The sequence below is a fragment of the Anolis carolinensis genome, chromosome 2, assembly GCF_035594765.1.
Source record: "Anolis carolinensis isolate JA03-04 chromosome 2, rAnoCar3.1.pri, whole genome shotgun sequence".
NCBI lineage: Eukaryota > Metazoa > Chordata > Lepidosauria > Squamata > Dactyloidae > Anolis > Anolis carolinensis.
The window spans coordinates 147,451,210-147,478,926 of NC_085842.1; the positions used below are offsets into that span (position 1 = coordinate 147,451,210).

The window sequence follows — 27,717 nt, forward strand, 5'->3', positions numbered from 1 at the left end:
TCACCTTCTTTGACCATCCCCGATCCAAGTACTCATTATGTCTGACTCTGTTTAGTTTCAATATCAGAAGTGGTGTAGTGCCTTCACGGTATTTAGACTTCCTGGCATTTTTTCTCACTTTTTAATATTTTAATTGAGAGATTGCTGCTGTACCAATTTTACAGGAAAATTCCCATAAGTAAAGAAAAACAGTTTGAGCTACCTCCAGTTTCCAGTCTGCAGTTGATGCCAGCTAGCACGTGGCAGACTCCCACCCCAAATGTGGAGCTGCCTCATATATCCATAAGGTCCTTCCTGAGATCCTTCACATGCCAGTTGCTTTGTCTCTCTTTCCTTTTGTCTTATTTGGCCAACTATGACAGAGGTAACAGGGATGTGGCCTCATCCTAGCTGATATGGGATAGTGGGACAAGGAAATCCAACCTCCAGTCCGGAAAAGTTCCCCAGCCCTGCTGTTTCCTCTATCAAGAAAGCAAAGACCTGTTCATCAGACTTAACTGTTGCTCCCAGAACAACTCTTCCATAACAGAGGTAAGGAACCTTTCATTTTCTCTATTAAAGGCAATTAATCTACATAAAAAATTGAGACCATATAAAGTGGCTAACAGCAAAAGATATCTATGCTTTTGCCTTAGTAGGTGTGGACTGGACCTAGTGACAGGTGGCTTGATCCATAGTTTCAAGGGCAGTCCTTTTTAGGTTGGATGCTGCTTGGCACTAGGGAGTTTCTCACCCGAAGAGAGTTCTAAAGATGTAGACCAAGCAATTTGACAGCTGGCATTAGAGATAGGCATTACTGGGCTCCTGCCACAACAGCAGCAGAAGGCCCACTGCCACTTTCCAGAGCTCTTCTCCCTTCTCTTCCATCCTTGTTGCTACTACTTGTTCATTTACCCACTCCAAACAAGCAAACAAGAACAACACAGTGGAGACAAATCTGTCTCAATTTGTATCTGGTCAGAACACAAATGGATGTGTGGACATGTCGCAAAAGTAGGTAAGCAAGTGTGGACAGCAACACTTTGCAGTGGAGAGGATGTCCTGAGAATGCCTTGCCAAGGTTTCCCAAAACCTGGCAGCTGACACAGGCCCTTTTAAAAGTGTATCTCTTCAGTGAGGCTGCCTGATGGGAGCCAGTTGGCTGGCTGGCCCACGCAAGCTATACTTTTGAAGGTATTCCCCTTTCTCTGTGCTTCCTTTCATGCCCTTCACAGCCCACCACAGGAACCCAGAGGTTCATCTACAGCACATTGTAGAATTAATGGAGCTTGATACCACTTGAACTGCCATGGCTCAACACGATGGAATCATGACGAAATGTAGTTTTACAAGGTTTTTAGCCTTCTCTGCCAAAGAGTGCTGGGGCCTCATCAAACTACAACCTCCGGGATTACATGGCATTGAACCAGTTAAAGTGTTATCAAACTACATTACATTTAGTGTAGATCCACCCCACATTAACTACCATGGCACAATGCTATGGAATTCTGGGATTTTTAGTTTGGTGAGATATTTATTCTTCTATGTCACAGAGTTCTGGCATGCCATACTCTGGCCAAAGTGTTCTGGCCTCACAAAAGAATCCCAGCATTCCATAGGATGGAGGTATGGCAGTTAAAGTAGAGCCAAACTGTTATAATTTTGCAGTGTGATCAGTCTGTCAACCATGTCTTTCCAAGATACTTAAGAAATCCTGCTGCTTTATCCCTTCATTAATCTTCTCTCTTAGTAGTTAGTGCAGACACTACTTTGTTGGGACATTTTAGGATGGTTGAGAACAGGCAATGTGTGTGTGTGTGGGGCCCTCTGTGTTTGTTGGAGTCCCATTATCCTTAAGCATTGACTATATTGCTGGGGCTTTAAAATGCTGCAGCCAGGTTGTTGGCCAGAGCTGGGTGGTTACAGGAGGCCATGTGAATTCCCCTCTTACTGTTGCACTGAGTACTGCAGATTAGGACCTATAAATCCCTGTACAAGTTCAGTTTAATAAAGGGCCATATTCTTTTCTATGAACCTGTGATTTTGAGATTTTCAGGAAAGACATTTCCCCTGAAAAGGTTCTGGGTGGGTTCAGTTGCCCTCAGAGGCACTTTCGGAGAAGTGTTTTCCACTCTGAAACTTTCTAGCAAGGAAGGGAAAAACTGCTTCACTTAGCTGAGGAGGTTCCTTTCTATCAGTTGTTCATCTAATATTTGCACATGTGCTACATTAATATATTATATTTAATTATATTTGAAAAATTGGTTTTAAAATGAAAATACTCATTTTGGGGGAAAGGCTTGCTGCAAGTCTAATAAAATGAATGAATGAGTGAAAAGGGTTGAGAGTTGCAATTCAATAATATGATATCCCTAGGGCTACATATTACAACTCTTGTTTTAGTCAAGTAGTAATGCTTGGGCAACTCTACACTCACTTAGCCTGCTTGTTTTGCATTATGCACTTACAGGATGCCAGTGAAAGGAGGAGAGGAAGGGCCCTTTGAGGGACCGCAAGGAGTGCTCTGCGTTTGTGACATAAGAATTAGGAGTCAGCTCCAGAGCTATAGAATTATGCATGGGTGTGAAACAAGGAAGGTAATAAAAGGAAACAAGGTCTGCAAAGAGAAATAAATAAAAGACACACTCACTCCCCCCTGCCCTACAAAATCAGGGGCCTTCTGAGAACAGAAATAGGATGAAGTCACTGGGGAGAAAAATGAGATTAATTGCCTAGAGCAGAATGACAGTTCTGGAAGTGAAAAAACAGTGTCCAGATCAGAACAAGAGCATAATGATTGCCTTCAAAGGAGAAAATAATAACGGAATGACAATTCCCAGCCTGAAATAACTGTCCAGAGAGCAATGAAATTTGAATGATAGTATCCAGAGTGGAATGACAATGGAATGATCATATGCAGAGCGGGGAGCGGGTTCCTTCGAGAAGCAGACTGTCAAATATACAGTGTCAAAGAACTAAAAGTTAGCATTTGCAATGAGACAACATTGTGGGAATGGTCACAGTGGAATTACAATCCATTGCTCTTTGGAATGACATTCCCAGCGCTCTGTTGCCCCAATAGCCAGGTTCTGCTTACCATTGTTGTTTATTCTTCAGATTGCCGCCTCCTTTTTAAAAAAATATATTAACACATGCAGTTTTTATATATACAGTAGTATTAAAACAACACATGGGGTTAGACTACAACCCCAACTAAAATACGAAATACAATGATGACAATTAAAACCTATACCAACACTACAAACTATGGCTGGATCTAGATGGTTTGAACTGCATTTTATGGCAGTGTAGATCCAGCTTCTATTAGGTAAAGGTAAAGGTTTCCCCTGACGTTAAGTCCAGTCGTGACCGACTCTGGGGGTTGGTGCTCATCTCCATTTCTAAGCCGAAGAGCCAGCGTTGTCCATAGACACCTCCAAGGTCATGTGGCCGGCATGACTGCATGGAGCGCCGTTACCTTCCCGCCGGAGCGGTAACTATTGATCTATTCAAATTTGCATGTTTTTGAACTGCTAGGTTGGCAGGAGCTGGGGCTAACAGCGGGCACTCATTCCGCTCCCAGGATTTGAACCTGGGACCTTTTGGTCCGCAAGTTCAGCAGCTCAGTGCTTTAACACACTGTGCCACCAGGGGCCCCATTCAGCTTCTATTACCATACTATAAAGCATCCACATTACATGCAAACACAAAAACAGCACATAAAAGAAAGGGAAAGATAAGGACTTCTAGCTTTCCAAATATAGGCAGTCCCTGAGTTACAAACATCCAACTTACAAACTACTCGTAGGTAGGTACCAACAGGGGTGAGACAACAGGAAGTGAGAGAAATCTATCCCTCGGAAGGGAAATTCACTCCTGAAAGATTTATTATGGGGAAAAGGGGCCTCCACTGAAGCCTTTTTGCCAATCCTTGTTTCCACAACAAGCCACATTTTTCATAATCTAATTATCACAGGGACAGAAAGTGAGGTGAAATCTTCCAAACAGGGGCACAAACAACAAAGCAAACACGACAGAGATGTTACTCCTTCCGTGTGCTATCCAAAGCATACACACACACACACACACACACACACACACACACACACACACATTTGGCTAGAGTTAGACTTTAAAATGTACCTGTTCCAAACAAATTCAACTTAAGAATAAATCTACAGAAATTATCTTGTTCATAACTTGGGGACTGCCTGTAATCATACTTCAACTTAAAATATACTTTTAAGCGAACTTCTATATAAAATTCAATCCCACTCAAATCTTACAATTGATATCTTCTTTCATGGATCCCTCCAAAATGTATTCTCAATCATTATTAAAACTACTTAACAATTTTCCCCAATCAGAATCACCAATTTATTCATCTCAGCAAGATCATATATCTATACAGACTTCCCAGCTGCAAAGAATTATCTCTTTCTCTCATATTTGAAGAGACAGTGAAAGAAAAAAATTCTCCCTTTTGCATTTTCCTCTAAAATTATGTCAGTTTGCTTTTCTCAGTTTTATATGAGCATTGGGTTCCCAAACTGCAATTCTAACCGTGTATATTTAGTCTTTCCCTTTTTGCTATAACTAATGCAGCTTTCCTGTGTATGAAGTCTCTGTAGAAGGTTAATTTGCAGCCAATTTAAATGATCTCTTGCCAGATTTATGTTGCTTTGTGCACTGAAACATTGGTACATTGAAATGAGCCTGCAGAGAGAAAGCCTGTATTCAACAGCTTGCTTTTGTTTTGTACATTTGATATCCAATATAAAGGACAGTGTTTACACCCTCATTTTTGCATTAAGGGAAGATCTAGGAATTCCAGATGCTTCTTTGATCTTTCTATCCAGGGGGCCTGTACTGCCCATTCCCGTTTTTTCAAGCTGTTTATCCATCTGTTTGATCTTCTTAAGATTATTTTTTCCAGTTACTATCAGACAAGCCCATAACACATGCATCTGTGATGACATATTGGGACCATTATGGCCTGTCTCAAATAAGTAGTCTGTTTTTTGCCTTTGCTCCTGTATGTCTGATCATATGGAATTTCAGTCCATATTTTGGTGGGGGGGTGGGGGAGGAATCATAACAGATACCTTTTTTTTAGGAAAGCAACTTTAACTTGTTCAGTACAATACAAACAATCCAAAATAGTGGTGGACTGTCTAATAATAATAATAATAATAATAATAATAATAATAATAATAATAATAATAATAACTTTCTTTATATCCCACCCCATCTCCCCGAAGGGATTAGGGGCGTCTTACAAGGCAACACAGTGCAAAGTAAAATATCGGTACATAAAATATACAACACCCCTGTTGGTACCTATGAGTCATTTTTAAACCTATCAATCCCCAATTGCCCAGTATCATCTAATTAATTATATTTTAATTTCTTCCCTTGCAAGTGATTGATCCTGAACCTAAAACCACAAAGATTCAGCACCAATGTCTTTGGTCCTTCTTATCTGCCTGGGGACCTGATGCATCTTTTACCACCACAGCAAAGAGCTGCCATATTTCATCAGATCTAAGATGGAAAATGAAATACAAAGATACAGAATTGGGGGGGGGGAGGGGGGCTTGGCTCGACTTGTGGACAAGTTAAACATGAGCCAACAATGCAATGTGGTGGGGGGAAAAGCCAATGGGATTTTGGCCTGCATAAATAGGGAAGTCATGCTACCCCTCTATTCTGCCTTAGTCGGACTGCACCTGGAACAGTGTTCCCTCACTACTTCGCGGTTTGCTTTTTGCTGATTCTCTGTTTTGTGGTTTTACAATAAATTCTAAAAGAATATCATAAATAATAAAAAATTACAATTTACAGCCTAAGGAAGGGAGGAAGGAGAAGCCAAAGGGAGAAAAAAGAAGCCCACGCGGCAACAGGAGGAGGAGGCGATTTATCAACACACGATTGGTTGATAAAATTTTTAAATACTGTATAACTTCTAAAATAATTTATATAGCATCCCTACTTCACGGATTTTCACTTATTGCGGGTGGGCCTGGAACCTAACCCCCGCGATAAGTGAGGGAACACTGTACTGTGTGCAATTCTGGGCACCGCAGTTGAAGGAAGATGTTGACAAGCTGGAAGGTGTCCAGAGGAGGGCGACTCAGATAATCAAGGGCCTGGAGAACAAGCCCTATGAGGAGTGGCTTAAAGAACTGGGCATGTTTAGCCTACAGAAGAGAAGGCTCAGAGGAGACATGATAGCCATGTGTCAAGATGTGAGGGGAAGTCATAGGGAGGAGGGAGCCAGCTTGTTTTCTGCTGCCCTGGAAACTAGGATGCGGAAGAATGGCTTCAAACTACAGGAAAGAAGATTGCACCTGAACATTAGGAAGAACTTCCTCACTGTGAGAGAGAGCTGTTTAGCAGTGGAACAAGGAGGCCCCAGTGGTGCAGTGGGTTAAACCCCTGTGCTGGCTTGACTGATGACTTGAAGGTTGGGTTGCTGATCTGAAGGCTGACGGTTTGAATCTAACACGAGGACAGCATGGATGAGCTCCCTCTATCAGCTCCAGCTCCATGTGGGGACATGACAGAAACCTATCACAAGGATGGTAAAAACGTCAAAAACATCCAGGTATCCCCTGGGTAACGTCTGTGCAGACAACCAATTCTCTCACACCAGAAGCAACTTGCAGTTTCTCAAGTTACTCCTGACACGGAAAATCAACCAGTGGAACTCTCTGCTCTGCCCCTGGAGTGTGGTGGAGTCTCCTCCTTTGGAAGCTTTAAAACAGAGGCTGGCTGGCCATCTGTTGGGGGTGCTTTGAATGCGATTTTCCTGCTTGGACTGGATGGCCCACAAGGTGTCTTCCAACTCTAGGATTCTATGAATCTAAAATGTTGAAATAATTCAGTTTGACTTGGCTCAATGCTATGGAATCTTGGGAGATATAGTTTTAGAATCAAGATCAGGCATGGGCAAACTTGGGCCCTCCGGGTGTTTTGGACTTCAACTCCCACAACTCCTAACAGCCTACCGGCTGTTAGGAGTTGTGGGAGTTGAAGTCCAAAACACCCGGAGGGCCCAAGTTTGCCCATGCCTGATCTAGATGATCTTTAGCCTTCTCTAGACAAGAGAGCTGGTGCCTCACCAAACTACAAATCCCAGGATTCCACAGCAGTTAAGAGTGGCATGGAGCTGCCTTCATTCTCGAGTGCGTGGAATAGAGGCACCCGTCCAAAGGCGGGAAAACCCCGGGGCCGGAGGAGCCGGCGCTTCTTGCCTGGCCAGGAAGTGGGGCCCTTCTGCCATCTCCGCCTCAGGCTCCAGTTTCGGCGGTAAAGCCCGTCCCCGCCGCCTTGGCCCAAGCCCGGCCTCCCGCGCCGCCATGTGACTGCCGAGGGAGGGAGGGGAGAGAGGGAGGGAGAGCCATGGAGAGCGGGGAGCCCGACGGAGGGCCGGAGCAGAGCCGAGGGGCCACGAAGCGAGCCGCCGGGGAGCGGGAGGAGGAGGAGGAGGAAGAGGAGGAGGAGGAGAGCAGCAGCGATGGCCGCGGGCGGAGAGAAGCTCTCTGGACGCCCGCCAGGGGGCGCTTCAAGCCGGGCCTCGGGTAAGGAAGCCGCGCACGCCAGGGCCATGATAGATGGAAGGACAGAAAGAAAGAGGAGTCTCTTCCCTTTCCTCAGGCACAAATTGGAGGAATGCACGGATCTTTGGCTTTCTTGATGGTGATCATAAAGGTGCCTTGAAGCCCAAACGCCAATCCCCTCTGGAAAAGGGCACCTACACTGCATCTACACCAGAGCTTTCCAAACTTTTCATGTGGGTGACACACTTTTGAAACAGGGATCATTTCAGGACATGGTAATTCAGTTTTACTAGAAAACCAGAGATTAAACAAACTCCTTTTCAGAGATATCAAAATGTACTTAAATTGCCATATAACAAAATGCATGGGAACACAACATATCTCATGGAAACCTGTGGATCCGGAGGCCTGGCTATACAGTGCGATGTTTCCTGGTTTATATTCATAATTCTGCCGCCTTAAAGCATGTCCTAGTGGCTCATCCACTTCCCCCGAGACCGTAGGAATAACTTCTATGAGGAAGTTTGTTTTCTGCTGCCTGGAGACTAGGATGCGGAACAATGACTTCAAACTTCAGGAAAGCAGAATCCACCTTATCATTAGGAAGAACTTTTTCACTATATGAGACAGCTTTTTAGTAGTGGAACTCTCTGCCCTGGAGTGTGGTAGAGACTCCTTCTTTGGAGGCTTTCAAGCAGAGGCTGGATGGCCATCTGTCGGGGTGCTTTGAATGAGATTTTCCTGCTTCTTGGCAGAATGGGGTTGACTGGATGGCCCATGAGGTCAGCAAAGGCAGGGCAGGAAGGAAGCACTCCTCTGAAGAGGAGGAGGAGGCCAGTGGGGCCCCCGCAGAGAAAGGAAGGGAAGGAGAATGGAGAGATGGATGGATGGGGAAGGCTCAGAAAGCCACATGGAGAAATAGCAGCCTCAGAGAAGTTAGCTTCCCTTTTAAATAGTTTGGCTGCCTCCCACAGGATTCCAGGGTTTGTAGTTTAGTGAGGCCCAGGACCTCTCTGGCTGAGTATTTTAAAGGTCCTAAACTACAAATCTGAGAATTCTGCAACAGGCATTTAAAGGGGAAGCACTTTTTTTTTTACCTTTTAAATGCTAGCAAACCTTCGCTAAATTCACACCACGTACCTAGTCATTGCACGCAATGCAATGTGTCACGACACATACTTTGGAAAGCTCTAATCTACACTGGAATGAAAGCAGTTTGACTGTGCAAAACTACAAACCACAGGATTCCATTGCATTGAGCCAGGACAGTTAAAGTGTTAAACTGTGTTAAATCAAATGTAGTGCATCCCTTTGAGGCCATCTTTCTGTGCAGAAGGCACTACATCTTCGCCATCCCAGGTCTCTGAGATCATTTCCTATGGAAGATTGGGGGACTGAACAGCGGCTTGATGTTATGCCTCTTCCTAATAGAAAGGATGAGAAGGAGCACCTGTTTGTCAGGATGTGGTGTTGACAAAATTGTGGTTTGCCCTACAGCATTGGGAGCATCAAATAGAAACTGCACTCCCACTTGCCTCAACCAGAGTGGCCCAGATGAAGATAGATAGGCCTTTTCTTGGCCAGTGTTCAGTGGTTTGAATGTTGGACTTGGATTCTGAGAAACCAGGATTCAAATCCTCCTTTCACTATTCAAACCCAATGGGTGGCCTTTAGCAATTCACACTCTCTCATCCTCAGAGGAGAACAATGGCAAACTCTCTTTGAAGAAATCTTGCCAAAAATCGCTTGATACTTTTGCCTTTGGGTTGTCATAAGTTGGAAACTTTGAAGACACACAGTAATAGCAGAATATTGGCAAAGCAGGACTGGCAGAAGGCGAGAGTATGGAAATAATCTGCATATTGTAGTAAAACATCACCAAAGATGCTCAATCAATACTAGATTACAGTCCAAAGGCCCAATTTGCTCAGTGGTAAAAGGTGCACAATTGCAAACAGATTAATAAGCTGATAAGACTAAGCACAGGACGCAGTACAAGATACTTTACCTGGCCCTCTTTCAACAGCAGAAAACCTGGCTTGTAGTAATTTTTGTCCCTTGGACAAACCTTATCTTTGTTTCCTCGGGTTCTAAAACCATAGCAGCTATGTAAAGACTGTAGGTGTTTTGAATGGTTTAGGTCACTCCTTAGACAGATGTTCCTTTAAAAGGAGAGGTGTTGAGTTTGCCTGGGATCCTCTCCTTTTTCCTAAATTTTGTAGTCTAGGGCTGCCAGCCCTGGTTTTTGGATACCACCTGTCTTTGCCCACCTATTTCACTGATTGATGTGTGCTGTATCCAGGGAACATGACAGATGTGGGCAGTAAGTGTTCATTTTCTTGGGTAAATGCAACTTGCATTGCACCAGAAACTGTCCTGCATTTCTTCACTAGTTTGTGGGTCTTATCCTTGTGTTTGAAGAAGGAGCTGAAGTTGGGAGGACACATAAAGACAGTGGATGTTGCATTTCCAAGCCTGTCTCTTCAGATCTCTGTTTCAGATCCCTGTTTCAGATTGATTGAGAAGAGTCTTGGAGCTTCTCAGTTGGTAGCACCCTTGTCATGGATTTTCTTCCCAGTCAGGCTTCCTTTACTCTATCATGCTATATTTTTTACTGCTGGGCAGAGACCATGCCTAAATATCACAAAGGACCCAGATCTGCTCTGCTCTTGGAAGCAAGGTAGGGTCAGCTTTGGTTTGTACTTGGAGACCATCAATAAATAACACGTACTGTAGGCTACATTTTAGAGGAAACAAATGACAAAACCACCTCTGAGTATTCCTTGCCTAAGAAAGCACTGCGAATCGATAGGTGGGAGGGATCGACTTCCTAGAGTTCCTGCATTAAAATTTAAATACAGTAGAGTCTCGCTTATCCAACCTTCACTCATCTAACGTTCCGTATTATCCAGTGCAGTCTGCCTCCCACCCAGATCCACAGCTGTTAGTCTAGGTAGGCAAGGATCACAGATTTTTTAAAATCTTCACAGGACTGAACTCTACGGTTTTAACTTCTGACAATGTTGTTACTGTAAGTTCATTTTATGCAATTCCATCTTTATTTGTAGTCAATTATTTATTTATTTATTTCCATCATTTCTATCCCACCCTTCTCATCTGAGGAGACTCAGGGAGGCTTACAAAACTGGCAGAATTTGATGCCAATACACAACAACACAAAAGAATAAGTCATAAGCAGTTAAATACAGATTTAAAACAATACAAAATACTTTAGCCATTCATCCACAAAACCTTGTACATAAACCTTAGTCCAGACGGAGTCAAAGCCAACAAAACGTATTCTTTGAATGCTTGCTCGCATAGCCAGGTCTTCACTTTCTTTCTGAAAGTCAAAAAGGATGGAGCCTGCCAGATGTCAGTAGGGAGGGAGTTCCACAGCCAGGGAGCCACCACTGAGAAGGCCTTGTCTCTCGTCCCCGCCAGCTGCACCAGTGAGGTTGGCAGGACCGAGAGCAGGATCTCCCCTGAAGATTGTAAATTATGTGGTAGGTCATAGCGGGAGACACGTTCGGACAAGTAAGTTGGGCCGGAACCGTTTAGAGCTTTATAGGCTAAAGCCAGCACTTTGAATCGTGCTCGGTAGCTAATTGGCAGCCAGTGGAGCTGACATAACAGAGGAGTAGTGCGCTCCCTGTACGCCACTCCAGTTAACAATCTGGCTGCCTCCCGTTGGACTAATTGAAGCTTCCGAAAAGTATTCAAAGGCAGCCCCACGTAGAGTGCGTTGCAGTAGTCTAATCGGGATGTAACAAGAGCATGGACCACCGTGGCGAAGTCTGGCTTCCCAAGGTATGGGTGCAGCTGGCGCACAAGTTTTATCTGTGCAAAGGCTCCCCTAGCCACAAGCTGAGACCTGGGGCTCCAGGCGAAATGATGAGTCTAGGATCACCCCCAGACTGCAAATCTGGGCCTACAGGGGGAGTGTGACCCCATCCAGTACAGGCTGTAACCCAGTACCCTGTTCGGCCTTATGACTGACCAGGAAGACCTCTGTCTTGTCTTTTAGTAGTCAATGTTTTTGTAGCCTATGTTTTCAATTCATTGCGATGTCTTAGTGCTAAATTTGTAAATAAAGTATTTATTACATAGCAATACTGTGTATTGAACTACTTTTTGTAAAACATGATGTTTTGGTGCTTAATTTGTAAAATCATAATGTAATTTGACGTTTAATAGGCTTTTCCTTAATCCCTCCCTATTATTCAACATTCTGCCGGCCTGTTTATGTTGGATAAGCGAGACTCTACTGTAGCTTAAACTTCTGGTCTTCATTGTGTTTGCTTTTCTGTTTGATTTTATTGCTTTGGGTTTTTTTTAGTAAGGTAAACTTTATACATTAATAAACAATCGACATTGTCCATTTCTGTCAGCCTGGCTACTTTTCTCAGAATGTCTTTCTTAGTTTTAGTGAGGTGAATAGAGCAATAAGGGATTCTCAGCTAAAAATTTCTCACATTTCCTTTCTTATTTTCAGTTCTCAGCTTGATATGGAGAGCCAGAGGACTTCCATTCTCCACAGGGTGGTCAGTTTTGCTCCTGATCCTCTCCCTGGTAAGACTTGGTTTGGATGGCATCAGTTTCTAGGTCATCGGAAGCAGCTCTGGTGGTCATCTTGGGATTACTAGTAGTGACATCTTTCCTCCTCTTTCTTCCTAGCCAGACAGTATGACATGAAGACCAGTGAGCCAATCAGCTTCTACCTCTCAAATTTAGAAGAGTTGCTCGCCTGGAAAACAACCAGTGATGACACTTTCAACGTTGCCACAGTGCCACTGGCTCAGCGCCAGCCTCCCCTTGACAGCCGTAGGCCCCGTACGCTGGTGTGCCATGACATGAAGGGCGGCTACCTTGAAGACAGGTTGGAGCAGGGATGGATGCTTAAAAGGGAATGTTCCCAGATTGGCAATCATAATTCTTTCTTTGACCAAAATGCAAGAAATGGAACAAGGTTGTTGTGGTTGCAGACATTTTTCTCTCTACAGTGGTGAGAAAGTGGGCAGAGCTGTGTCCATTCTGCCAGTAGCATTCTTTATATAGACTGTATACCTATTATCCAAAATGCTTTGGACCTGGACTGCTTTGGATGTTCCCAGATTTTGGAGTACTTGTATTTGATTGTGTATACATAATGAGATACCTGGGAGATGGGACCCAAATCCAAACACAAAAATTATTTATGCTTAATATTCACCTTATAAACTAGTATGACCAATGCCATTATATTTATTGCATTAATGCCTGCTTTGTTGGCTTCTTGCATGGCTAGATAAGTGTGGGAGGCCTGAAACTGAGGGTGTGTAAAGCTGAGCTCGTGGACACTTGAGGTGCTAAAAGAGAACAGGGTAGTAAATCCGGTTGGAGCAGACATCCTGTGGTTAGTACAAAAATCTTTTAAGAGGATGTTGACTGGGCCACCCTAGCTTCAGGGGGAAAAGTGAACCACTTAGCTACATCAAATTCCATTTTGGGAAAAGTCAGGATATAAATTCAATAAATATAAAGATATATATAAGTTTGAGTAATTTCTGAAGCTTAGCAATGTTAGCTTTTTTTAATATGGTTCCTAGAATCTGCTAGTGGGGATTTTGGGAGTTTTTGGTCCAGAAAAAAAATGTTACATTTCCCAATTGTACTGTGGACAGATAATTGGCTGTAACAGAAAGGTCTTTGTTAATTCCTCGTTTTCCTGCCATCAGATTTATCCAAGGCACAGAGGTAGCTGACCCTTATGTGTTCTACCACTGGCGTTACATTGACATCTTTGTCTACTTCAGTCATCATGCAGTCACGATCCCACCAGTAGTATGGACTAATGCTGCTCACTGCAATGGTGTCCTCATGCTGGGTGAGTTCAAGGGAAATGTGCAAATCCCAGGAACATCAGATGCTATGCTATTTTGAGATTACTGCAGGGAGATGTCTTCCCCTTTCAGTGCTGGAAAGGTTGGGTTGGAAGGGGGCTCAGTGTTGTGATGAGGTTGGGAGTGAATTGTTCTTGTCTTGTTAGTTGCATTCTTGTCCTGTGCTGTAAAATGCCTCCTGCTGTCTGCTGTCTGGGACCACCCACCGGCTGGATTCCTGTTAGCCTTTCACAGCATCCCCTTTTAAAGAGATGCTCGCTGTTCTTGCAAACAGCTTTATAACTTTGCTTCACAGGGAGGATAATTTCTGATTCCTCCAACAAGTGAATTTATGCTGTTGCTGTTGCCATCATATCCTATTTGTAGGCTCCCCGTGGGCACCTGGGAAGCAGGGAAGAGAATGCTGGACTTGATAGACCTTAGTGGTCTGATGTGCCATGACTGCTCTTATTTTAATGCACATATCTTAGTGATTCTTCCCTCTGGAGGTTTCCATAGAGCCAGCATTAATCTGTCTTCCTTTAAACTGTTGCAAAGAGGTTTGGGACAGACCTGGAAATGGAAAAATCCAACCCCCTTGTGTTTCCACTTGTGTGTTTCCTATAGGGACATTCATTACAGAGTGGACCGAGGGTGGGAAGATGTGTGAGTCCTTCCTGGCTGGAGAGGCTGAAGCATACCAGGCCGTGGCCAAGCAGTTGGCTGAAATGGCCCGTTTCTTTTGCTTTGATGGCTGGCTGGTCAACATTGAGAACTCTTTAAGTGTGAGCAGTATTCAACTATCTTTCAGGTTCCCTGTCTTCTCCTATCCAGGCCTATACCCCAATAGCAAGGATGCCCAATAGAGGAGGTGTAAAAAGAGACAGAGTCTGTTCAGGGATTCTAAAAATAATGTATTGAAAACTGATAGTTTATCAAATAGAAGACATAGCATTTACTATTTCACTGTTTTCATTGTAAATTAAGACCATCTTTATCATAGCAATTCTACAGCAGGATGGAAGCATAGGTGATGTGTTTCCAGACTGAATACTTTGAACTGAAAATCCAAGCTAAAGTTGGGATGCAGTAAGACATTCTTCAAAATAGAAAGATGGCCTCATGCCAGCATAGCATAATTCAGTATGCTTGTTTTGTACTGCGTATTTTGGTGTACACTCACACACCTCTCTTTCTGATTTCATTCCTTAAAGACCCTGGCTATGCACAAGTGGTGTGGCATAACTTGAGTAGAAGTGAAACTATATCTAGGAAGTTTTTCAGAAGCAGAATGCAAGATACATGATGTACTTCCTTAAAACAGTAGTTTGCAAATGAAGAAAGATTGTTTTTCAGCTCACCTTTATGCAGTATAACAATTCAAATCTGCATTGGGAGCGGTTAGTATACAATAAAGGGTATTAGTTTATCCAAAGTGATGTGTGACAAAATGGTATGATAATTTTTATGCATCCCAGAGGACACTAACTGCCTCTAGCAATGAAAGTCCCCTGTGGATCTGAAGTGCAGGAATTCTGTAGTTATGTAACATTTTACAGAAAGTTCCTGTCCTTGCAAAATGTCAGAAAACTGAAATCTCATGGAATCATAAATATCCAACTCATTTAAGGTGCTTTCAGATTCTCCTATTGTTTTATGACTAGGCAGATTTTAACTGAGAGGAAGCTGGCAGCAGCATCATAGAAATCCTGTCTTCCCATCTCCACCTTTATATCACAGGCAGTACAGCCTCTTTGTCTATTTGTTTCTTCCCCTATATTCACAACTTACCTACCCATTTTTCTCCAGCTCTTACAAAAAAATTAAGGTAACTATGCAGTATAGAATTGGAAGGTTTTAGTTTAAGGTCTGGCTGACATTTCCGGTATTTCTGCCTACTAAAGTTGTGAAAGACACCCACGTGGCACTTGGGTTGTACTGTCCTCTCGTAGGCTACCAGTTGGGGAGACCTCCAGACAGAGAAAAATGATTGAGTGGTTTCTCAAGGATTCAGCCTCACAACTGACTGCAATCCTTATGTGGCAGGTAACAGCAGCCCGGAACTTGCCCCATTTCTTGCGGTATTTGACAGACCAAGTGCACCGACTTGTACCTGGAGGACAGGTCATATGGTATGACAGCATCCTGAGGACTGGGGAGCTCAGGTGGCAGAATGAGCTTAATGAGAACAACAAGTGAGTGGTGTGTAATACATATTTGAAAGTAGATTTTGGTCTGGCCAACACTGAGTAAGAGCACTGCATCCAAACCTAAGACTTTACAAGTCCAGTCCACCCATCTTTGTCCCATTGTATTTTCCTGGAAGATGCTGCTTTGGTATAAGGCAGCATTCATTAGGGGCCAATAATTGAATAGGAGAAATAGTGTGGGCTTGAGCTAGATAGACTTGTCAGATCCCAGCTTTGATTACATTCCATTTTCTATCCAAACCTCTTCTGCAGTATTGTTGGGATAATGAGTTTCTTTGGACAAAGGATGATGATAGTAAAACATCAAAGATCCGGGCATCCCCTGGGCAACGTCCTTACAGATAACCAATTCTCTCACACCAGAAATGACTTTCAGTTTCTCAAGTCATTCCTGACACGAAAAAAAAGTCTGAGTAGAACAGACGGATTATAGTCGGACACATTCTGACTCATCCTATTTGCCTGACCTGCAGGGTATAGCTAGTGAGCAGAGACCATTGAAACAGGAGACTGGAGGTCCTTGGTTAGCAGTGAAACAGAAACTAAGGGTAACATGAACAACTCCCCTCCTAGTTGTTTGGATGGCAATACTTTGTGTGTTGTGTGTTTGCAGAGTTTACTTTGACGTCTGTGATGGTTTCTTTACCAACTACAATTGGAAGGAGGAGCATCTTTTGAGGACAAGAGAGCTGGCAGATGATCGTCGGGTTGATGTTTATGTTGGGGTGGATGTTTTTGGACGCGGTGACGTTGTGAGTGGTGGCTTTGATACAAACAAGGTAGGTAGGCCTGGGAGTGTGACCACCCTAATCTAAGCTGCTAAATGTGATTCCTCACTGTGGCAGTGAGCCAGAGCCCCTTTCTAATTAAAGATGTGGGTAAGGTTATTAATTTAGGCTATTTTTCTACATTCATTCTTTGGGGCAAAGCTTCCTGGGAAGGAGCTGGTGCCCTCAGAGTTGTTTTGGTAATCCACTTCCCACAGAGGACCCACCTTTGGAATTCCACACAAAGGGAAAATGATGACTTGATGTTCCTTGTGTCCCCACAGTCACTCCGCATGATTCGAGAGCAGGGCCTTTCAATAGCCATTTTCGCACCTGGCTGGGTATATGAGCATCTGGGCTCCGAAGACTTCCTGAACAATGAGGACAAGTAAGCCCTATGGGGAGGAAGTAGAGGGGCTGTGGTCAGCAGGGAGCGTGGAGGGATCCTATTCAGTGAGTAATTCTTGGACTTGGGCACCAGTTTATGTCTGTCTTGGCTGTCCCCTACTCTTCTGCTTAGGTCAGATATGGAAGGGCTGGGGATAATTAGGCATTTTCCCTTCTACCCTGAAATATGGCAGAAGTTCTTTATGTGTATCTCTTTTGTTTTTTGTTGTGATGCACCTCTTGGGAATGTTCAATAGTACAATAAAGCTGCTCAGTAGCATATTTTCTTTTTCTTCTAGATTCTGGGCACTGTTATCTGAGCTGCTTCCAGTACATAGTGTTGGCTCACTCCCCTTCTGTACCAGCTTCAATCTGGGCATGGGCAAGAGGCATTTTGTCAAGGGGCAGGTAAGAAGTCAGGGAGAATGAACCTGGGGAGGAGAGTGGTTTTGCTGGGAAGAATTCCATAGGGCAACCATAGGCAGGCCACATACTGCCCAGTATCCTGTAAGCGACAAACATAACCTCACCTTCTTCCCTGCAGAACAACTAGAGCCCCTTAAAGACACATTGTGTTGCTTCGATAGCACTACTCAGATATTCTGTTGCTGGTGAAGAGTAGAGGGCATTAGAGAAGCATTTCGCTATGTTCCCTTAGCCAGGTAACATTACCTGCTGAAATAGCCAAAGGATTCTGGTAGATCTTTATGAAAGATGTCCTCAGTTTGCATCTGGCTATGGGAACAGATGCTTCTCTGACCTACTTCTAGCCAGATGCTTCACTGATATCTCCCCATCCCATGGGTCATGCATGACTGTTGGGAGTGAGCTGTTTAAGCAGCATGGGAGTCTCTTGGGGTGGGTGACAGCAGAGCAATGGGGTGCTCAATGTGTAGAATTATGTGCTCACGTAGGACTGTGGTCTCTCTTAGCCTGCTTTACCTCACAGTGTTGTTCTGTGTATAAATTGGGGAAGAGGATAACCATGTATACTGCCTTGACCTTGTAGCAGAGGCAGGATGCAAATTGAATAAATAAAGAAACAGCTCTGACATACCTTTCTGAAGTGGCTCTTTAGGTGCCTGGTTTTAAATACTTTTTGCTTGACTGATAGGCATCTAAATAGCAGATGACCCTCCAGTCATAATCTTGCAATACTTTATGGGTATCTATTGGAGCTGTATTTCTAACCCAATGCTGGTAACTGGTCTTAAACTGGGTTGTTGTGTGTTTTCCGGGCGGTATGGCCATGTTCCAGAAGTATTCTCTCCTGACAGTTTGCCCACATCCATGGCAGGCATCCTCAGAGGTTGTGAGGTATATGGAGAAACTAGGCAAGGAAAGTTTATGTATCTGTGGAAGGGCCAGGGTGGGGGAAAGAACTCTTGTCTGTTGGAGGCCAGTGTGAATGTTGTAATTAATCACCTTGATTAGGATTAAGTGGCCTTCCAAGCTTCATATCCTGGCCTGGGGGAATTCTTTGTTCAGAGTCGTTAGTGCCCTGATTGATTCGTGTCTGGAATTCTTCTTTTCAGAGTGTTGGTCCTTATTTACTGTTCTGATTTTGGAGTTTTTTTTAATACCGCTAGCCAGATTTTGTTCATTTTCATGGTTTCCTGCTTTCTGTTGAAATTGTCCACATGCTTGTGGATTTCAATGGCTTCTCTGTGTAGTCTGACATGATAGTTATTAGAGTGGTCCAGCATTTCTATGTTAAACTCTTCTTCTTCTAGGCCAGTTGTGAAACAATCTTTCTTTTAGAGGGCTGCAAGGGGACCTTTGAGTCTCGTGTCCCATTTTAAAATTGACATGAATCCCCCTCCCCAGGCAATTTTGAGATGAAGGGGAGAGTAGCACAGTTATTTTATCCTCCTATAATAATCCTCCTTGCATTATTGGCTAGCTAATATTTGATCTGATTTTTCCCTTTCTCCTAAGTATTTTTTTGCAGAGAAGTGTGTGTGTTGACACGGTAGCCCGTGCTCTGTTCTTAGCATATGAATAATCCCTTGAACAGCCAAGTGGTGCTTCCAGACTATAAGAATTTCCTCTCTATGGCAAGGTGAAAGGAAAACCAGCACACAAGGGCATAGTTTCTTTAGCTGTTAATCTATTTTCCTTGCCAGTCCTAGTTTTTCTATAGTCTGGATTCCAGTCACATGTGTGCAAAAGAAACTCTGTGTGGAAATGAGGGAGTCTCCGCAAAACATTTGCTTTGCATGTAGAAAGTCCCACATTCAGTCCCTCCATCTTCCATTAGAAGCAGGGGAGGGGGGGCTTTTATGTGCCCAGGAGCCAGGTTTGTGCCCCCCAGCACTAACAAAACATCAAATGCAACAGCAACCAGGCATCCTCTTCTGGTTTTGATTTTGGGTTGAAGAGGGTACTGATAGAATCACCACTCTTGCTGGCCTTTTGGAACAGGGACTTTTTGCGGCTCTGTCTCCTCCCTGAAATGTCCTTGTAGGCCAAATACTGTGCCCTCTCCTGAGTTAGAAGGATTATGTAGCAGGTGATGGGAAAGGCTTTGGCTGAATTTCCTGGTGAGCTGTTACCTGTGACAGGGTAAACATGCTGACTTGGAATAAAATAACTTACTGCATAAGCAGTTTTTTAACAAACAGAATTGCCAATAACTTAATAGTTTGTGGCGGTTTGCTTTGTGTGCCACTTTAAGAACTCTTGAAAAAGAGATATAAAAATAATAATCATAAAAATGAATGCTGGCATCAGGTTTTAGTGCACTTGTGTGGTTTGTGGTTACCAAACGTTATTGAGGACTAAGATGAAAACCTGAGGAAAATTCCTCTCAAGGGGTAAGTAAGTGTCAAGCAAGGGCATCCTTGCTCGCAGGTCTTTGGCCAATCCCAGCCCTTGTCAAGTTGTTTGCCACAAAAGCCTGTGTGCACCTGGAAAGGAATGTCCCGCTGTTCCTTGGGATTTGCTTTTAAGGTGGCTGCCTCGATGCCTGGAAGGCATCCGTTTTACAGGTCAGCTGCTCTAAAAATAGGATAGCCTTTGGAATACACATTTTCCCTCCTCTGCGAATGGGTCTGCAAATGCTCGCAGGCTAGGAGGAAAGCTTTGAACTACTTCATAGGAAGGGATAAGCTCATTAATTAGGTCATCAGAGGTTTGGGTTTTTTCTTCCCCTTTGGCCAGGAAGAAACTTTGTAGTGCAAGAAGCTTGATGCTACCATATGGGAAATAAAATGATTTGCACATGGAGGTGAAATGCAAATGCAATGTGTGACTGATTCGTAGATAAAACTGTTCTGAACAGAGAACAAAGGTAGGTTTTTGTGATTAGGGAAATACAGGCAGAGGCCTATTTCAGGAAGGTTTCAGAGGCCATCCGCATTGCTGATGCCTGGACCAGCTCTCTTTTTGTCACCAGGAGAGAAGGACAGAGCCATGGTACAACCTGAGTGCTCAGGACCAGCTCTCTTTTTGTCACCAGGAGAGAAGGACAGAGCCATGGTACAACCTGAGTGCTCAGGAGATGCAGCCAATTTACACCAACCAGACAATGCCCAACAGTGCCTGGCTGCGGACCCGGTGCTGCCTGCAGGATGCCTGGTCCGGGGGCAGCTCCTTGCTGCTGGAGGGGACCATCCCCTCTGATGTGTATCATGTCACAGCAAGGTGAGAACCAGCTGAGAGGACAGAAGTTGATTTGCACACCTGTTAAGAGTTTGGAGAAATTTTGAGAATAGAGAACCATGTGGCCCTGTAAATGCTGTGACCACAAGCTGGACAGGCTAGAAATACTGGGATATGCAATCCAACAGCATTTGGGTACCCTACAGTGCCTGTCCCTAAAGAGCAGGGCCATCACATGGAAGTGGAGAGACAAAAATATATTTTACTGGAGGCTGGATGTCTGGAAGATCATGCCCTGGTCGGCAATGCCTATAAACGTAAGGAACCAGTTGAGTATTGATTACACTGGCTAACACACATTTTGGTGCCTCAAATGTTAGGCCTGTTTCTGGGTATATTTGACACGCTGATTCCAAAAATGGCACAATTTTTCCCTATCAGCTCTAGGTTTTTAGATATGCCATATACCAGTCTTCATCTGCTCGCCCATAAGAAATCATTATAACTATGTCTAAGAAACTCCAGCTGATACAGCCTATCCAATGCAATTTTCTGAATCAGCACCCCAAATAACCCCAGAAACAGGCCTAAAAACCAAGACACCAATATTATTTTAATTTAACAATAATTGGCATAATGTTTGCAGTCATGTTGCTTACTTAGGACAAAAAAATCTAGCTATTGACAGTATAATCTCTACATTAATGACGCCAAAGTTATAAAGTAGTTGCAAAGCTTTTGGACTCAGGCTAGGTATTAGGGTTAAACAAAAGTAGCAAGGGCAGGTATTCTTTAAAATTACAGAATGCATTATAATTTCAGAAAATAAGCAATCTTGTGTGTATGTGCATATGCACATACACACCTGCAAATTGCTGTCAATTTGTAGCAGCCCCATTCATGTCACAGGGTTTTCGTAGGCAAGGAGTGTTTTGTTGTGCTAGTTTCTTCCTCTGAAATATAGCTTCCCATCATAGTACCAGGGCTGGCCCTACTTTGCTTCTAAGATCAAAAGAGATCTGGTGCCTTTAGCTCATATTTGTAAGATGAGGGGTTGTCAAATTGCTGTATAAATTGACAGCAATTTGCAGGTGTGCATGCACATGTGGGATGTGGAAAGGGGATCCTTGTTACAAATTTGTGTATCAGTTCCTTTGAAAATGATTGGTTCATCCAGAAAGTGTAGCTGCTTTGCCTAATGGGAAGAAATAATGTCTTGCATTATAAAGGGCTGTGGCACCTGCTGTTACAGTGGCACTCTCAATGGGTCTGGGCTTAAGCTGGATTTAAGAGTCTTGCCGGCATTATCAAAGTCCCTACTAAAATGGTATAGGGGAGCAGCAGAGGCAGTGGATCAAGCATGTACTTTCTGTATTAAATACTGGAAAGAGGAGGCTAGAGATATTTGTGACTTTTTCACTTTCACAGGGAACATGTACCCCTAACCTATTGGTTCTCAGCCTGTGAGTCCCCAGGTGTTTTGGCCTACAACTCCCAGAAATCCCAGCCAGTTTACCAGCTGTTGGGCTTTCTGGGAGTTGAAGGCCAAAACATTTGGGGACCCACAGGTTGAGAACCACTGCCCTAACCCCTATGAATGTGGACAGATGGCTGTATTTTCAATTTAATTATGATTTTGCAAAAATAGGAACATTGTTTTATTCCACTAATACATAGTTACAGATACCTCCTCCTACTCTTCCTTGCTGTAACAGGCCACTGTTACTGTTATTGCCACCTTCCTTCATGAGGTCATATTTATCTTCCCCCAGCTTTTCTTCCATGTTATGCCAAATGCTTTGTAATGTTGTTATATTGCTGTTATCATGAACCTGTTCCAGGTTTTTCATCCCACCTTTCTTTATTTTAAAAGGGTAAATTGAAGTACTGTGCATTTTTATTAATACCCCACCTTCAGCTCAAGGCATCTCATGAAATGGTCAAACAAAACAAAGAAATAGCCTTCAGGCGTCACTCCTGTGGTGTTTTTGAAGTTCTTCCCAGAGGACAGAGCGGACTTTGCTTTTTGTTCATGGTGGAAGGAGGAGGTCTGCCCGGCCAGCCTTCCCTGGGATGAGCATGGAAGCCCTTATTGCCCTGCTGTCAGTGCTCTCGCTCTGGTATCAACAAAGAGGGGGGGGGGCAATTGGAAAAGGCTTTGGATTTGCTCCCCAATTCTGCCAACATGCCTTTGGTATGGGAAAGGACCAGTGTAGATTGGGTAGCAATTCATCTGTGGGTATTTTCATCACATGACAAATGTGGTTCATCCAAGTGTGAGGTTGCTGAGCTTGGTGAGCTTGAGGAGATTGCAGAAGACCAGCCACCCACACTTCTTTGACCCTCTGTTTGACATGCAGTCCCAGTAGCGTCAAATCAAGTTGTGTTTCACTCTGTAGACATGGATTGCAGATCAGCTGTCTTTCTAAGCACCGTCCTTTTGCAGGAAGTGCTGCCTAGTCGTGTCCAGAGTCGGCACTGACTCTGTCCTTTCTCTTTTCCTGTCTGTCTGGTGCTTGGGGGGGGTCACCAGGCTCTTTTCATTCCAGGTGCCAGCCCCCCCACGAGTGTTCCTGCTCTTGATATATAAACAGGCCTCCCAAGCTGTGTCCTTTGTCCCACAATTCACCACACGCCGCCAGCTGTCCTCAGCCTGTCCTCCCAACCCCAGGCCTCCTTCACCAGGTAAGGCAACCTAAGTCTTGGCCCAGGCCTTGGGGCTCTTCCCCTGGCTGCCAGCGAGGGCCCTTGGTGGTTCCCAGGTTCCCTCGAGAGGCTGAGCAGAAGCTCAACAAAAAGCAGGACTTCCGTGACTTTATTTCTTTTCATCTCCTGCTTTTCCCAATGATGGCCTCCCTTCCTTCCAGCAGGACCAGCAAGGCATAATCCTTCCCCACTCCTCACACCTCCTCCCCATATTGCCCAGTTCCTTAAAGGCTGTGGACAGCATAGAAAACATGGCTGGCAAAGCCGGTAAGTGGATGATGAATGGAAAACTGCTTTGTTTATTTGCAGCTCCCTATGAGACTCTTGAAAATTTAAGCTAATGAAAACTGCTTATTTCATCTGTGGGTGCAGCATTCTGCCTCTACTGCCCTTTCTGCCCAAATTAACACCAGGGATGGGAAACATGGCTCTTTTGATGATGTAGGATTTCATTTCACACAGTCCAGCAACACTGGCTATGATGGCTAGGGCAGCTGGGAGTTACAGTCAAGTACCACCCTGGTGGCGCAGTGTGTTAAAGTGCTGAGCTGCTGAACTTGCGGACCAAAAGGTCCCAGGTTCAAATCCCGGGAGCAGATTGAGCGCCCGCTGTTAGCCCCAGCTCCTGCCAACCTAGCAGTTCAAAAACATGCAAATGTGAGTAGATCAATAGGTACCACTCTGGTGGGAAGGTAACAGCGCTCCACGCAGCCATGCTAGCCACATGACCTTGGAGGTGTCTACGGACAACGCAGGCTCTTTGGCTTAGAAATGGAGATGAGCACCAACCCCCAGAGTCAGTCACGACAGGACTTAATGTCAGGGGAAACCTTGTGATTCTGATCTTGTACGTAAAGCACAAGGCATAAGGACTGTGCTGTATAAATGAACAATTGGGCCTTCTGGGAATGGCAAAACACCCTTCCACAGGCAGCTTTGAATGTTTTTTTTTTTCTTGCTTTGCAAGTGGCCAGATTGTGGCAGCTTACTGTGTCTCACTCCTCAGGTGCTATGAACTGGAGCTTCAGAACTGTTTCCTGGATGAGCTGTCCATTACGTTGTCCCGTCGACAGCCTGGACAGGATGAGCTGTCCTTTGCCTGCCGCCTGGGAAAGATCTGGGTAAGAAAACAATGCAGGTGAATAGTCTGAAAGGTTGTGAATTGTGATCAACATAGGGCCACTGCTGTGGCTCAGAGCACAGACTGCTGGAAGGTCATCCAGATCCCCTGTTAGCTACTCCATAGGCCTGTTATAATGTTCCCCTCCAGGGCTCAAAAGAAAGGTTTTCCTTTTCTTTTAAATGAGCTATCACATCATACATCCATATAAAATCCTCCCCCTCTTAATGAGGCAGATTCATAGAATCATAGAGTTGAAAGATACCTTAATGGAAGATTCCTGCCATGCAGGAAAAGCACAATCAAAACATCCCTGATAGATGGCTATCTAGCCTCTGTTTAAAAGTCTACAAAGAAGGAGCATTCACCACATTCTGAGACAGAGAGTTCTACTGTTGAACAGCTGTTATGCCAGGATAATGTTCAGGTGGAATTGCCTTTCCTCTATTTTTGACCCTATTGCTCTGAGTTTTAGGCCCCTTCCACACAGCTGAATAAAATCCCACATTTTCTCCTTTGAACGAATATATGGCAGTGTGGACTCGAATAACCCAGTTCAAAGCAGATATTGTGGGATTTTCTGCTTTGATGTCCTGGGTTATATGACTGTGTGGAGGGGCCCCTAATCTCCAGGGCAGCATAAAACAAGAGCTGGCAGTCTTTTCTGCCTTTACCAAGCCTCTCCATAGCTGGCCAGGAGACTTATCTCCTAAGTGGACATCTTCGGTAGCTGCAGAGCCTGTCCATTGCCAGCTGAGTAGTTTTCAGTTCCTCTTAATTTCCGATCTTGTGATCAGCGCAGTGCTTGTGCTCTGAATTATCCCCGATTCTGCAAGCTTATTATCCCAGAGACAATTCCCAGGTCCAATCCTCTTTTGCTGCGGTGGCGCAATGGGTTAAACAATTGTGCTGCTGAACTGCCTACCTGAAGGTTGGCAGTTCGAACCTGCACGATGGAGTGAGCTCCCATCTGTCAGCCCTAGCTCCTTGCCAACCTAGCAGTTTGAAAACATGCAAATGTGGGTAGATAAATAGGTACTGCTTTGGCGGGAAAAGGCAAAGAGACACTCTAAGAAATCTTGCTGGCCACATGATCAGGAGGCGACAATGCAGGCTCCTCAGCTTGAAAATGGAGAACAAGCACCTCCCTGGAGTCAGAGATGAGCACCGCCTCCAAAAGCCAGAAATGAAAGAAGCCTTTGCTTTGTTTGTGTTTGTATGTCTTATTGTATTTGACTGTAAAGGCATTAAATGTTTGCCTGTGTTTGCCAATGCTGTAATCTGCTCTGAGTTCCCTAGGGGAGAAGGGCAGAATATAAAGTGCATTATTATTATTATTATTATTATTATTATTATTATTATTATTATTATTATTATTATTATTATTAGCTTACCATCTTTTTTAAAGATCCTTTCCTATTCACCTTCCTGTCATCCTTGTGTGGGGTGCTGATTATCCTCCTCTCTTTAATGCTCCTCCTGTTTTCTCCACAGGTGCTGGATGCTGCAGGTTCACTTTCCCCCACTGCTCTTGCCAGTCTAGCGTTGCCCATAGATGTTGCCCATGTCCATTGGCACCAGGCTTCTGCTGGTTGGCTCTCCCTCAATCTCACCTTGCGCTGGATTTACCCTTCTAGTAAGGCCACCTGCTTCCGTGTGCACTACCGGAGTGGAGCATGTGCCAGTGGCCCAGAGCCCCCCCTCGTTCTCATTGGGGAGGCCCATGCCCCCCTGTACCGGGTGACTGAGCTAAAAGTCCCAGAAGCTCAAGAGTCTTCTTCCTGCCGTTTGGAGTTCCTGGTGGAGCCTGTGCCCAAGAATGGCCTCCAGGTAGATCCTGACATGTGGGGGAAACTGGCCTTTGTATATTCTGCCCCAAAGTTACCCAGCACTAACAACAGTGACTCACTGTAAACTAATTTATATTTGGTGGATCAGGACAGTCCTTTTTCTAAATAAAAAAGACTCGATTCTAATAAATTTTTCTCCCATTTAAAGAACAAAGATGTTTGAGAAAACATGTGTCAATAAAATGGTTGTTCACACGCTCAAGCCTGAGAAATAGAGACACCTAAAACCTCTGCACCGATATTCAATATACAAAGATAATATTTCATTTGCTAAACATTTTAGGTGATAGTTTTCATAGACTAAGAAAAATATATTTCAGGAAAATACATTGTAACAAAAGAAGTTTGCAATGATCCTGGTGATAGGGAATCAAGTTGCAAATAGTGTTAATTCACAACATTAATTTTGTTGTCATGTGCCTTTAATCTGCAGCATACAATTTCAAGTAGCTTTTAAAATGTAATGATAATGATAATTTCACCCATAGTTACACGTCAGTAATTTTGAAATGGCATAAGGATTTCTGCTGATCCCAAATTCCTGCAGTTTGATTCTTTTTACAGGCAGATAATGATGTGAGTAAAATTCTCATTACCAAGGATTTTGGACAAAACCAGGCAAAATGGAAGGCTGTAGATTTTTTTAAAGGATACCAAATTGCAATTCTTTCCCTGAGGAAAGATGTGTTGGAATTATTGCTGTAATTACATTTTGTGAATCAATAGCCAGCCAATAAAAATAGTTTGGAAAAATGGGGACCCTGTGAAGGTAGATGTTTCTTCTTGTCCTTGTGAATTGGTCAACAAATAAGAGGGAAGAACAAAAAAAATGGATTGCATGCTATTAAACCCACAAAACAGCCAGATGTGAGATAGGAGGTGGCTCATGGATGTTTCTGAGGAGGTGTTTGCTCCTAGAGGTGGCTCCAGCAGTGATTGGTGGCCTAGGGAAAGCCTCACCCAAGGAAAACTATCTCCTGATAAGGTGGAAACACAGAAAAAGATAAGACTTTTGTTATAAAGATTAAACTTTCCCAAGATAAATTACTGTGTGCTTGATTTGATGGGCAACTGGAATTAGTTCATGGGGATAAAAAGGCAAAGGTTAAGTCTAGTCTGACTCTGAGGGATGGTGCTCATCTCCATTTCGAAGCCAAAGAGCCGGCATTGTCCGTAGACGCCTCCTATGTCATGTAGCTGGCATAACTACATGGAGCGGTTACCTTCCCACTGAAGCTGTACTGAAGCAATGGGAGCTCATCCTGTCCCACAGATTCGAACTGCCAACCTCCCTGTCAGCAAGTTCTACATCTTAGCAGTTTAACCCGCTGCGTCACTGTGGCTCCTTACATAAAAAGGAAAAACAAGGCATTATGCTTTTTTTTCTGAAATACACATTTGTTTTAAAGAATTGATAAGATTTGATTTTCAAAATATTTGGCTACTAAGGCAAAAAAGATTGTGATATTCCCAAAGATTTTTCTAAGCCACAGTCCTGTTTTACTGCTTCTTATAAGGAAAACTTTCATATGGAGACAGTCAGTTTTGCAAAACAAAAGGTCTGTGGAGAAATGTAAGAAGAAAATAGGGGAAGTCTTTGAGAACAATGTGAATAAAGGAACAGACATTAGAATACTTTGGGATGCCAGTAGAGCATGAATGACAGTGTGTT

At 43.9% G+C, this 27,717-nt stretch overlaps 1 protein-coding gene across 5 annotated transcripts; it reads left to right on the top strand.

The window, feature by feature from the left end:
- The first annotated feature begins 508 nt into the window (after positions 1–508).
- Positions 509–26,802, top strand: engase (endo-beta-N-acetylglucosaminidase). Of its 5 annotated transcripts, none has more exons than XM_062970780.1 (14): positions 509–531; positions 12,037–12,113; positions 12,219–12,420; positions 13,259–13,407; positions 14,030–14,187; positions 15,449–15,597; positions 16,226–16,391; positions 16,664–16,767; positions 17,066–17,174; positions 20,227–20,411; positions 22,903–23,054; positions 23,237–23,342; positions 24,082–24,196; positions 25,690–26,802. In XM_062970780.1, the coding sequence occupies exons 2-14, from the start codon at positions 12,050–12,052 to the stop codon at positions 26,107–26,109; spliced, it is 2,079 nt and encodes a 692-aa protein (XP_062826850.1). In that variant the 5' UTR covers positions 509–531; positions 12,037–12,049; the 3' UTR covers positions 26,110–26,802. The 5 variants fall into 5 exon arrangements, with proteins under 5 accessions (XP_062826850.1, XP_062826851.1, XP_062826848.1 ...); XM_062970778.1 differs by lacking the exon at positions 509–531 and adding an exon at positions 7,185–7,562; XM_062970779.1 differs by lacking the exon at positions 509–531 and adding an exon at positions 7,185–7,562 and having other exon boundaries at positions 23,240–23,342.
- The last annotated feature ends 915 nt before the right edge of the window (positions 26,803–27,717 follow it).